Source organism: Podarcis tiliguerta (assembly GCF_965153285.1).
Source record: "Podarcis tiliguerta genome assembly, chromosome: 2".
In the NCBI taxonomy this organism is placed as follows: Eukaryota; Metazoa; Chordata; class Lepidosauria; order Squamata; family Lacertidae; genus Podarcis; species Podarcis tiliguerta.
In genome coordinates, this window is record NC_139535.1 from 4,936,002 (window position 1) to 4,948,559 (window position 12,558).

Here is a 12,558-nt window from a genome sequence, read left to right on the forward strand (position 1 = left end):
ATTTTCCACCTTACTGTAGGTTCTGCTTCATTTTGAAAAATCAATCTTTATTTTACAGTTTATTAGTGTTTATTTCCTGAATTAGATACACATGGGGGCACCAAGATCTTTTAAGTGCTTGATCCGGCTGTAACCTTTGGTAAAAGATACCATAGCCCCCATGTTTTACCTTTTCATCATCTGCCACAAATACCAACAGCATTAAGCCTGGGTCTGATTGTTAACTGTCTCTCACTTTGCTGGGGTTTGAAGCTCATTCTGTCTGTGACATCATACACTGATGTCACAATGATACATCTGCGTTCATCCATGGTAACGTCACTGGCCAATAAACTCCTGCAACTAGGTCACCAGCAGCCTGGCTCTCCAGCAAGCTTAATGTTTTCGTTCATAGCCTGAGCATGAAGAAGAATATGGAGATCATCAAGGGGGTCAGGCTGAGTGTTCAGGAGTGTGCGGATGATACACAGCTCTACCTCTCTTTTAAATCAGAACCAGTGAAGGGGGTGAATGTCCTGTGTGAGTATATGGAGATGGTTGGAGGATGTATGGTGGCCAACGGATTGAGCTGCATCTGGTAGGCCATCTGAGACCCTACATACCCACAGACTGTCTTGCCAGAGTAGTGCATGCTCTAGTTATCTCCCACTTGGACTACTGCATTCAGGTAGGTAGCCATGTTGGTCTGAAGCAGTTGAAAGAAATAAAAATAATTTAAAAAAAATGTCTTACAAAAAGCAATTTCCCCAGTGGTTCAAAGAGCAATAGAAACTCAACAGCTGAAGGCATCATTCGCAAGCAGTGAGAGTCACTTCAGAAGGTTCCACATTTTCATATTTTTTTAAAAATAATATTTATTAGATTTTCCATTTACATAACATCAAGACAAAAACATATCCACAAAAAACAAAAAGAGAGAAAGAAGAATATAGAATTATAAAAAGAAGAAAAATAAAAGAAAGAAAAACCCAAAAAAGAGACCCTCTTCCCCACCCCCAACACAAAAACCCCAAAAAGCAAAACACAAAAATACCTAAACAATACAAAGTTTCAAATTCCTTCTTTTTTAACTTGTTTCCTTGACTTCCTCCCACCTCCCTCTTTGTATACCCATTTTTAATCTAATCGGCAAATTCCATCCAACTTTTACTACTTTTTCACTTATTTACCCTTACCTCTTTTTAAAAAGAAAAATAATAATAGAAAAAGAAAATTTACCTTAAATCTTCTAATCTTAAACCCTGTGATGATATACCTTTATATCCTAATGTTTCATCTTCCTTATCTTAATCCCTGGAACCAAATAAATTCCTTCCGTCATCCCCCCAAAATACTTATTAAAACCATATTATATCAAATTTTACTTTAAAATTTCCAACTTATCCCACCATCTCTTCCCCCCGGTTTCAGGTACTGCTAGTCCTTTTTACAAATTTTTAAAGTCTTTCCAAACCATAAGTTCAATCAATCAACCAGGTTGTCTTATGTCCAAGGCCTTTAAATCATCTTTCTGGCCTGTCTGCAGAGTCTTTTTCGAGCCTAAAATTATGTCCCAAGACACATTCCCCTCCATATCTCCTTTAACCTTTTTGAACAAGCTTGCCCAGACTCTATAGTTCTTCTTGTAAACCGAAAAATTGTCCAAAGCTTGCTCCACACTCTCTTTAAAGTTGCTAAATTTCGCTTCTTCAAACTTTCTCAAAGTGCCAATTTCCAAAATATAGCTTGTCAAACCTGTATCACTCAGTCCATATGTGGCACTACTTTTCCAAATCTGTCCTTTGGACTCTTTACTCTCATAGTCCATTTTTTGTCCATCAATTTGAGGCTCTATTACTGTATTTTCCACAGAAGATTTCTCTTGCAAAGACAGAGCCTGTTCTGTTTGATCCCTATTCTTCTCAGGTGTCCATCCTTGTTGGTTTGGTTCCAATCCTTTAGCCGAGTTTGCTAATTTTTTTCCTTGTTGAGCCAGGCTGTGTACATTTTCCTTTAAATCAGAAATGCCAAATTCCAGAATAGAGTTTTTTTTGAAATTGTTCAAACAGAGCTGTTATTTTTTTCTGCCATATTCCCAAGCCTGTTCTTTCAATGTTATCTTGCTGTCAAGGTCAAATGCTTGTGCTCGGTCTGTAAAGTTGCAGCCTGTGTGGGAATTTTCCATCCAAAAGTGTAACGATGTAACAATCCAATATATGTTTCTGTAGCTTTCCACAACAGCCTGTTACAGTTCCCTTTGGTTATTTTTCATCCACCTTTCAGTAATAGTTATAGTTTAGCTCCTTTTTTCCTTTCCAACAAACAAAAGACAAAAAGATTCAGTTCTCCCTTAATCCGTTCCTTCTTAATAGTTATTTCTTGTTATAAAGATTCTTTTTCTCCTTTTGGCAGCCCGATCCCGGGCTCGAGACGGTAGAAAATAAATTCAAAAAACACTGCTCTGCAGGGCTATAAACTGTTGAAACAGTCTTCCCCTCTTCCCCTGCTTCCAAGGGGGGGTTTAAAAGACTTAGGTGACAGATTTGTTTCTTTGCAAAACACTTTTTGGAGGCTCCAGTTCTCTCACTTTTGCCTTGATCTTTCTACAAAGTGGAAGGTGGACTTCCTGTTTTAACCTTCCATTTAATGCCGAATTTCAGTAATTTGTAATCCAATTTCCATTTACTTACAAAAGTTTCTTTGATCCGAATGTCCACAGGAAAAGTTGGCGCTTCCCTGACAGCAGCTGTGCGGCTTCAGTCCCCGAAAACAGCGATCGATCCAAAGTGCCGCGCCACTCACCCCACGTCATTCTGGAGCCCGAAACCGGGTCTCCCCGTGAGTAGGGGAGGCGCTGATGGCACAAGCCGGATCCCAGGTCCACGGTCTTCCTCCGACCGTGGTTTTTTACGGGTCTCCGCCTCCCCGTAGGCAGTCAGACCCTTCTTTTCGGAGAGTGGTCCCCTCCGAGACGGAGGAAATCCAATATTGCCAGGCGCGCTCAACCCGGAAGCCCCACATCTTCAAGAATCTGCCCCTAACTCCACTAACATCTGCAGTAAAACACACTGTTCTTGAATGTACAGTGGTGCCCCGCAAGACGAATGCCTCGCAAGACGGAAAACCCGCAAGACGAAAGGGTTTTCCGTTTGCAGAGGCGCTTCGCAAGACGAATTTCCCTATGGGCTTGCTTCGCAAGACGAAAAATGACAAAAATTTTTGGGGTTTTGGTTTTTTTTTGCTCCAAAACCCCTTATTTTGAATTGCTAAGCTGCTAAAAGCATTTTAGCAGCAAAACCGCTAATCCCCCACCCCTTAAAAAGCCGTTTTTAGCCCTTAAAATGTCAATAGCGCTAATAGCGCTACTCCGTCAATGGGCTTGCTTCGCAAGACGAAAAAACCGCAAGACGAAAAGACCCGCGGAACGGATTCTTTTCGTCTTGCGAGGCACCACTGTATAATGGATGCTTACATACTGGTCAGCATAGATAACACTGATGTTAATAACCTTCCTCAGCCCAACTATGTATGATTGAAATTCTTCCAGGGAAGGAGCAATCTTCAAGGTCTATAAGAGATTTCTCTCTCCTGACTCTTCCAACATTCAGCTTCATTGGAAGCCAAATTGAATTGAATCTCTAGTCGGCTGCTAATATACAGTGGTACCTCAGGTTAAGTATTTAATTCATTCTGGAGGTCCTTTCTTGACCTGAAACTGTTCTTAACCTGAGGTACCACTTTAGCTAATAGGGCCTCCTGCTGCCGCTGTGCGATTTTTGTTCTCATCCTGAAGCAAAGTTCTTAACCTGAGGTACTATTTCTGGGTTAGCAGAGTCTGTAACCTAAAGCGTCTGTAACCCAAGGTACCACTGTATTACTAAGCCAAGGGCAGATATTATTGCTACTGTATAAAGCCAATGGATCACTCAGCACTAACTTCTATTAGCTCAAGTGAGTATCTCATGACTTATCTCTGTGTTAGAGACCTCCATTGGATGCCAATGAATCTATAGTTCTGAGGCAGTGTGGTGTAGTGATCAGGGAGTTGGACAGGGGCCTAGGACACAAGGGTTTAAATCCCCCTTAAAGTCCAAACTTCTAGTATCATTACTGGGAAGGAGGAAAACTTTTCCTATCCATATTATCCACAGCATGCTTATAAACCTCTATCATGTCCTGCCTTGGTCCATCATAGCTATTCTATACTTTCCTGGACTTTAATGGTCAATGTTTCCTCAAGTTTAGCAGGGCCCAGATTGACAGCCCCGTCTTTGAGTTTTCACAAACATGTTTTCCCTGGCTCTGCAGCTGCCCATTGAGTCACACACCGATTCCAGGGAGTTGCAGAGGAGGTGGACCTTCTTAACCCTATAATTATCAAAATCATGGTGTTTTGTTCATCTAGTCCAGGGATTTCCCCAACGGTGGCCTTGGAGTCCACAAATCACATAAGCATCAGAATCAGAGGCAGAATGAGATAACTTATTGTCACAAGCCTGTAAGAAGGACTGGGTCATAAATATCAGAAGCCGGACCTGAGAGATTTGGGGCTCGCAGGGCTTGTTTCTGTGGGAGGTTTCCTTTTTCTACCTCTGCTTCTGAAGCTACTGTAGGAGTCCAGCTGTGCTTCTAATGTAACTGCTGTCACAAGAGTGTATGACTCTTGCAGGCATAGCCAGGATGATATTAGTGCTGCTGTTATTTGTGCTGCTTATGCCCCATGGAGCCTGTGGGATGCTGAAAGCAAAATGCCCATTGAACCTTAATGAGGAAAGTGATCCACTGAATTATTACAGGCCAGGAGACCACCTCATTAGTCAGGTCATATTTCCAGGATCTTATAGAATTTACCCATTCAACTTTTTCCAGCATCCCAAAAACACTGTTAAGACGTAAGTGACTTTATGTTACCCAGCCTCTATTCACATTTATTGCTGTTTGCCAGAGACAGCATTTAATTTCTGCCCATCCCTAATTAAACTTTCTCTCTCCATTGCCCCCTTATTTCCTGTTAAATAAGATTTAGGGACTGAAAGTCAGCATTAAAGTACCCAGTGACCCCTTGATATCCTGCAAACAGAGAGTTTAATTCTGAATCCTTTCCCTATTTTGGGCTACAGTTTCCTTAATACAAAGGCAGCATCTAAAGCACAGTTGATCATCTCATATCCTTCTTCCTGGGAAGTTCTTTCTGAACTGCTCCATATAAAGATAACACATTAAAGGAAAATTTGGCTTTTAAATGTATTTTTATGCAAAAAGGGTGTTTCTTCCTGGTCAATAATTAAATGCCTTTGCAGAGCTTCCCCTATTCCCGTATTCCCAACAGAACTGTCTAACTTAAATTTCTCATGTGGTGTTGGGTGTATTTGGATTACATCATGCTAATCTTGCGATTGGGGATCGAAGAAAGTGTAAAAATCAGAATGTAAGGTGACCACCTCCTTCACTTCAGACTCGCTGGAACGCTCAAATCAGTATAGGAACCTTACTAGGTAGTTCCACCAGAATCAGAAGTTAAGGTGAGTAACCCAAGATAGGGCATTTCTCTCTTCCATATCTTCTCATCCTGTAAATAGTTCTTGCCAACTTAAGGAATTCTAAATTTCAATCTAATTCACCCCAGCTCAAGCTCTCCTAAATGCTACTCCTTTCTTTGTTGGTGGATCTGGGCAAGATTCTGCTCCTTCCTAGCTGCAGAGTTTCCCGTTAGATATAACTTGTATAGAGCAAGGAGTTGTTTTCATTTAATGGAGAATGGAAGACTAAAACGATTTTTCGTTTATTCATTTATTTGCAGTTGGCCAGCAAAGGAGACCTCACCAGTCCTCTCCATCTTGTTTGCAACCCAGGTGATCACCCAACATCTTAAGCATTTAGCCAATGTCACTCTGGGCTATAGCATCTATGAGGCCGCTTTTGATGTCAGAACAACTGCCGATGCCATGCTAGACAGTATTCCAAACTACAGCTGTGGAAGACAGAATAACGTGTTGGCTGTTTTTGAAGCAACTTCTTCTGAAGTCCCCAGCCAGATTTCAAGCATGTTAGGCATCTACAAAATGCCCCAGGTAGGAATTGGAAGGGAAGAAATCAATTATGTTTCATTCCTCTTTGCTGTCTCTCAAACAGTGGTGAGGAAGCCCTTCATGCCCCCAGAAGTTTCTAAACTGCAAAGCCAACCATTCTGTCAATTAGCCATGCTTTTGCAGACTGATGGGACTTCTACTTCAGCAATATTCTAAGGGCCAATTTTTCCAAGGAACACAAAAGAGAAGCACCGAAAAAGAGAGACCGGGGGGCGGGGAGGAATCACATTTTAAGAATGTGGAAAGCGATTTAGAAAACCCTCTGCCTCTTCCCCACCAAACTGGGAGGGGTGGCTAACACCCCAGAGGACAGGATCACACTTCAAAACGACCTTGACAGATTAAAGAACTGGGCAAAAACAAACAAGATGAATTTTAACAGGGAGAAATGTAAAGTATTGCACTTGGGCAAAAAAAAATGAGAGGCACAAATACAAGATGGGTGACACCTGGCTTGAGAGCAGTACATGTGAAAAGGATCTAGGAGTCTTGGTTGACCACAAACTTGACATGAGCCAACAGTGTGATGCGGCAGCTAAAAAAGCCAATGCAATTCTGGGCTGCATCAATAGGAGTATAGCATCTAGATCAAGGGAAGTAATAGTGCCACTGTATTCTGCTCTGGTCAGACCTCACCTGGAGTACTGTGTCCAGTTCTGGGCACCACAGTTCAAGAAGGACACTGACAAACTGGAACGTGTCCAGAGGAGGGCAACCAAAATGGTCAAAGGCCTGGAAACGATGCCTTATGAGGAACGGCTAAGGGAGCTGGGCATGTTTAGCCTGGAGAAGAGGAGGTTAAGGGGTGATATGATAGCCATGTTCAAATATATAAAAGGATGTCACCTAGAGGAGGGAGAAAGGTTGTTTTCTGCTGCTCCAGAGAAGCGGACACGGAGCAATGGATGCAAACTACAAGAAAGAAGATTCCACCTAAACATTAGGAAGAACTTCCTGACAGTAACAGCTGTTCGACAGCGGAATTTGCTGCCAAGGAGTGTGGTGGAGTCTCCTTCTTTGGAGGTCTTTAAGCAGAGGCTTGACAACCATATGTCAAGAGTGCTCTAATGGTGTTTCCTGCTTGGCAGGGGGTTGGAGTCGATGGCCCTTGTGGTCTCTTCCAACTCTATGATTCTATGATTCTATGATTCCTGTCTCCCTCCCCAGACTGTCAATAGGAAGATGTAGTTGACAGTAGCCCCTGGCTCCTAATGTGTTCTTCTTTCTCAGGAAGACCAGTGGCTGTCTGGCACTAACTGAACACAGTTTAAGTGCTTGCACTCCTCCAGACTGTATAGCTGCTTAGCAGTGCTATTTCTGTAGAGATGCAGGGAGACGCATAGCCCTAAACATTTTGTGAAACTACCAGGAGAAGAAAGTACAATTTTTTAGTTTCTTCTCTAGCATTGTAAATCGTCATTTCCACTGAATAGCATCGTGAATCATTTCCACTGAATAGCATCGTTTCGTTGCTACCCCCAATGGCGGGTTCCTTTCCTTTCCCAGTGTTTCCTGAGTATAAGACGGAAGCGAGAGTGCCCCTAAACATATTTTTTAGAAAAAAGCACTGCTGTTTAGCATCTGCCTCTCATTCTTTGCATTGTGGCTCTAGGAAGAGTTTGGGGTGCCATGACCCCTGAAGGCCCCAGATGCCCTGGTCTGTCTCAGTGTCCATTGGAGCCACTTCCTTCTCTGTAAGCTCCAGGTCCTCCACTGAACAGGATTCCTTCATCAGAGGCATGGCATGCATCCCATAAGCCTCTGGTTAGCTACTGTGAGAAGATGGGCCTTTGGCCTGGTCATGCAATGAGGCCTTTCTTGTGTATTCCTGAAACCCTGACACCAATCCTTTTCATACTAGATCAGTTTTGGCTCAGCTGCTCATGATCTGAATGACAAAACCCAGTTCCCTTTTATCTACCGGATAGTCCCCAAAGAAGAAACCCAGTACATGGGGATTGTCAAGTTGTTGCTATATTTTGGGTGGACGTGGATCGGTCTCTTTGTTCCAGACAATGACAATGGAGAAAGGTTCCTGAGTGCTTTCACACCTCCGCTGATCCGGAGTGAGATTTGTGTTGCTTTCTTGGAAAAAATTAATCTTCTGAAACTCTCATACTTGCAATTTAATGTATCTGTTTTGAGACAAGTCAAGGTGTTTGTTTATTATGGGGACTCTAAGCACAGAATTTATCCAATCATGATGTTACAAAGAATTCATGAAGTGAGGAAAACTCAAGGGATAGTCTGGATCACAACAGATCTTCTGGACATTGATGAGATGTTGTTTGGTGGCAAAGATAACTTCCAGCCTGCCCAAGGTTCTTTGTCCTTTGTAATGAATACCAAAAAACGGACAGAACATGGCTACTATACTCGACTTTCGTTTGAAGCTACAGCTGCAGCTGCACAGTTTTTCAAAAGAGTATTCAGTTGTACGTGTTCAAACAGTGTGCTATCCGTGGAGGGTTGGACAAGATGCACAGAAAAGGAACCACTGGAAGCATTGTCCCAGAAAGAGATGGGGGAAATCTGGTCTCAAGACCGCTACAGCACTTACTACGGCGTCCAGTTTGTGGCCCAGGCCTTAAATGTCGCATATTCATCCAGATCCAAATGGATGTTAATGGCGAGTGGAGGAGACAGATTGGAACTTCAAAGGTTGCAGCCATGGAAGGTCTGTCCTCTCCCCTTTTTTGCAAATGCTCTCTGGAATCCGTTTCAGATTTTATATTCTTTGTAGTTTACCTCATTGTTATTGTTAAATATGTTTAGGTTTCCTATGCCCTGTCTTTAGTAGGACACGTTAATAAGGATTTTTTAATTGTTCATCTATTTTTGTGGTTCTTATATACTTTGAAAATTGATTAAAATCATTTTTTAATACATAATTTGGGAAGGTTCGGAGGAATCTTTCAGAGCACAAAATAAGCTATGAAAAATTGTTAAGGAGCATTCTCTTACATAAAGCTTAATTAATTAATTACTATATTTAGTTCATAACATTTATATATTGCTTGACTCCTGAAGAAACCCTCAAAGCACTTTACAAAAACATTAAAATAAAAAAATTCACTAAAGAAAACCCTTATTTAAAACATAGAAAGTTGAAATCACAATAGGATAGGTTATAGCCAATTAAAAGGCATGTTAGCTTTCTACAGTTCCCAAGTGCTTGCTAGGATGTGTCCTCTATATATAGTGTTTATTTAAGTCATATGTCCTGTGAATTTATAACCTGATAAAGGACCAGTTGTAATGACCAAAAGGTTGTTATCTTTAGCTAACATGAGGCCTTGATGTCCTTGATTTAGGATCTGTCAGGGAACTGCCATCAGTGCCGGAGGGAGAGAGCAAAATCCAGAGGGATTCCGGAGAGCGTCCCGGGATTGGGAGAGGCAGCCCATCTTCTGGGGAAGAGAATCAGCGTAGTACCAGTGGAGAAGGGGGGCAGATGGGGGAAGCGGCGAGGCGGTCCCATGACTCCTTGCCGGGGACCAGCGGGGAGAGTAGGGGTCCTCCGCTGCCTACGCCCTCCTTGCGCAGAAGGCTTTCGCGCAGAGAGAGTAGGAGAAGACTAGGCGTCAAAGAGCTTCTTTGCTGGAAGAAGTTTAAGAAACGCCCACTGACGGATTCTGCCAGCAGTTGAGACAGCCACGGGTGAGTGGCTGTCCGGACAGAAAAGGTTCACTCAGGCAATCCAGCCGGGTGTTTGCACCGGCTTACGCACGAGCAACCCCTAGAACCCTTACAGGACCATTGTCTCAAAACTGGTAAGATGTCTGGAACATTACTCAATTATCCAAGAAAAACAAGACTACGCCCCACAAAATATCCAAAGTCATGAAAAGTTTGCTCAATCATATACCCACATACTCATTTTCTCACAAAATCCGGATATCATATTTTATAAAGCTGGTGTTTTCTCTGCCATTCTAGCTTCACACTTTCTTGAAAGAAATTTGGCTTTCCAATTCATCCATAGGAGGGATGTATTCTGATCAGAATGGGGAGCTGACTGCCAACTTTGATATCGTGAACTGGGTCGTATTTCCCAATAAATCTCAGAGCAGAAGGAAAGTTGGGAGCATCGAGGGACAGGCATCTTCCTACATAAAATTCTCCATTAAACCGGAAGCCATTATGTGGCCTGGGAAATTCAGCAAGGTCATTGCATTCATTCATTTATCTGTTTATTTATTGTACAGTGGTACCTCAGGTTACATATGCTTCAGGTTACATATGCTTCAGCTTACAGACTCCGCTAACCCACAAATATTACCTCGGGTTAAGAACTTTGCTTCAGGATGAGAACATAAATTGTGCTCCGGCGGCGCGGTGGCAGCAGGAGGCCCCATTAGCTAAAGTGGTGCTTCAGGTTAAGAACAGTTTCAGGTTAAGAACGGACCTGCGGAACGAATTAAGTACTTAACCTGAGGTACCATTATACTTATATCCCACCTTCTCTCTATGGAGCTGCATGGCTACCTGGAAATTTGAACCTTAGTCTCCTGGGTTCTCTTACACCCCTCTAACCACTATGGCACAACTGGCTCTGGTTCCCTTACTGTGACATCTGTTAAGTTCTGATAATATGCTGATAGGAGCCATTTTCAGTTTAACCCTGAGTGGGCCTTGTGCAGAGAGAGACCCACTCCTGGTTGTGTACACAGCTGCTGTTTTTCTTCTCTGTTTTCCCCTCTCTTTTTTGCATAGCAAATCAAATGGAGAGGGGCAAAGAGAGGAGAGGCTGCTCTTAAGCTTGCATTTTCATCTATCCGTCTGAGTGGATGAAACAAGGACATCAATGGGCCAAATTTGGCAGTGTGGCCCTAGCTGCCATGTGGCCTTTATCAGCTGCCCAATCATGCCAACTGCTTATAAAAGCACAACAATATGCTTCATAGTGTACGGCTGCCATTCCTCCGGGTTGTCTTGGACACATCCGGGAATGGGCTGCAGAAATGGCACCCAGACACAGCTTTTTGGTGAAACAGCAAAATGTCCTGGAAAACCCAAACGTACGCCCAGACATATTTTGGCTGAAAAACCTGCACATATGGCAAGCAGAGTGATTTTAAAAAATAATAATTAAAAATTCAAAGAAAACCCCAAATACATTTACAAAAGGGAAAAAATAAAGCTCAACAACTTTGTCCGGAATATGGCAACTTTTTCACAGTGACAAAAAAGAACAATAAATCTCAAATACAGTTTAAAAGGCCATAGGTTGTTTAATCCTTTGTGTTCAACAATATTTGTGTTCAACAATTAAAAATGAAACTTTATGTCAGAAAGAAAATGAGTTCCCCACAGTTCTACCAAATTTGAAAGGGTCTCACTCCCATTTTGAAGCTTTCTAACCTAGTCTCAGTATTCTAAAAATGATTTTTATGAGCGTATTTTTAGTCAGGGCCTTCAGATGATGTCTGATCTCCCTGGGTGCTCCTTTTCCTTCTTTTTAGGTCGTGCCTCATTCAAAATGCACTGAAAGCTGTCCCCCTGGATATGCCAGAGTTGCTAAAGAAGGGGAGGCCGTTTGCTGCTATGATTGTGCTCCTTGTGCAGAAGGGACAATCTCCATTCAGGAAGGTGGGTGACTCCCGGGGAAAGGGAGAGGCAAGATTTCAGGGGGTTCCAGGGGTCACCCAGGGTTCGTGCTCCTTTGGAAAATTGAAGACTAAGGGGAGACTGCTGTATCTTTAAGAAATATGATTTATTTGCATATTTACACCTTCAGTCTGCATGGAGGAAGTCCAGATCTTCGCACATGATCAAGAAGGACTTGTTCGCCATAGCAGTACAGCACTTCAGTGGAAGAAATCTCAACACACCTTGTTAAAGACTGTATTTTCCTGACACCTCAAACGCACACTCCATCACCATGGAAAACTCTATCAGAAAACAGACAGGTATGGATGTAAGACTTTTGTTAGCAATTCTGAAGTCATTCTTCTTCTCCTCAGATGCAAAGCATTGCACCAGCTGCCCAGAAGGTCAGCATGCAAATCAAGCTCGAAACAAATGTCTGCCCAAGATTATAACATTTCTCACTTATGAAGAACCCTTGGGGATTGTGCTGGTGTCCTTTGCTCTCTTCTTGTCCTTGACCACCGGCATTGTGAAAGGAATCTTCATTAAATACAAGGAAACTCCCATAGTCAAAGCTAACAATCGAGACTTATCCTATATACTCCTCATCTCCCTCCTGCTTTCCTTTTTGTCCTCCTTCCTCTTCATTGGCCGGCCAAGAAGAGCAACTTGTCTTCTCCGACAAACAGCCTTCAGCATCATCTTCTCGGTTGCCGTCTCTTCTGTTTTGGCAAAAACCATCACGGTGGTGCTGGCCTTCCTGGCCACAAAGCCAGGGAACAAGGTGAGGAGATGGCTGGGGAAGAGTCTGGCCAACTCCATTGTCCTTTCCTGTGCCGGTATCCAAATTGTCATCTGCAGCATCTGGCTGGGAATCTCCCCACCCTTCCCAGACTCC

At 42.8% G+C, this 12,558-nt stretch overlaps 1 protein-coding gene and 1 long non-coding RNA gene across 2 annotated transcripts in view; both read left to right on the forward strand.

The window, feature by feature from the left end:
* Window positions 1–12,558, forward strand: part of LOC310672904 (vomeronasal type-2 receptor 26-like) — a gene marked incomplete at its 3' end in the record, with an annotated part of 64,950 nt that overhangs the window by 4,513 nt on the left and 47,879 nt on the right. Inside the window, exon 3 of the mRNA XM_083430557.1 lies at window positions 10,008–10,235. Within this exon, the coding sequence (XP_083286683.1) occupies window positions 10,008–10,235 (228 nt within the window). The remainder of the gene's footprint in view (window positions 1–10,007; window positions 10,236–12,558) is intronic.
* LOC310671120 lies at window positions 213–8,076 on the forward strand. Its single transcript, XR_014507803.1, has 3 exons — window positions 213–667; window positions 5,780–6,050; window positions 7,930–8,076. It is a non-coding gene; the product is annotated as an uncharacterized lncRNA (long non-coding RNA).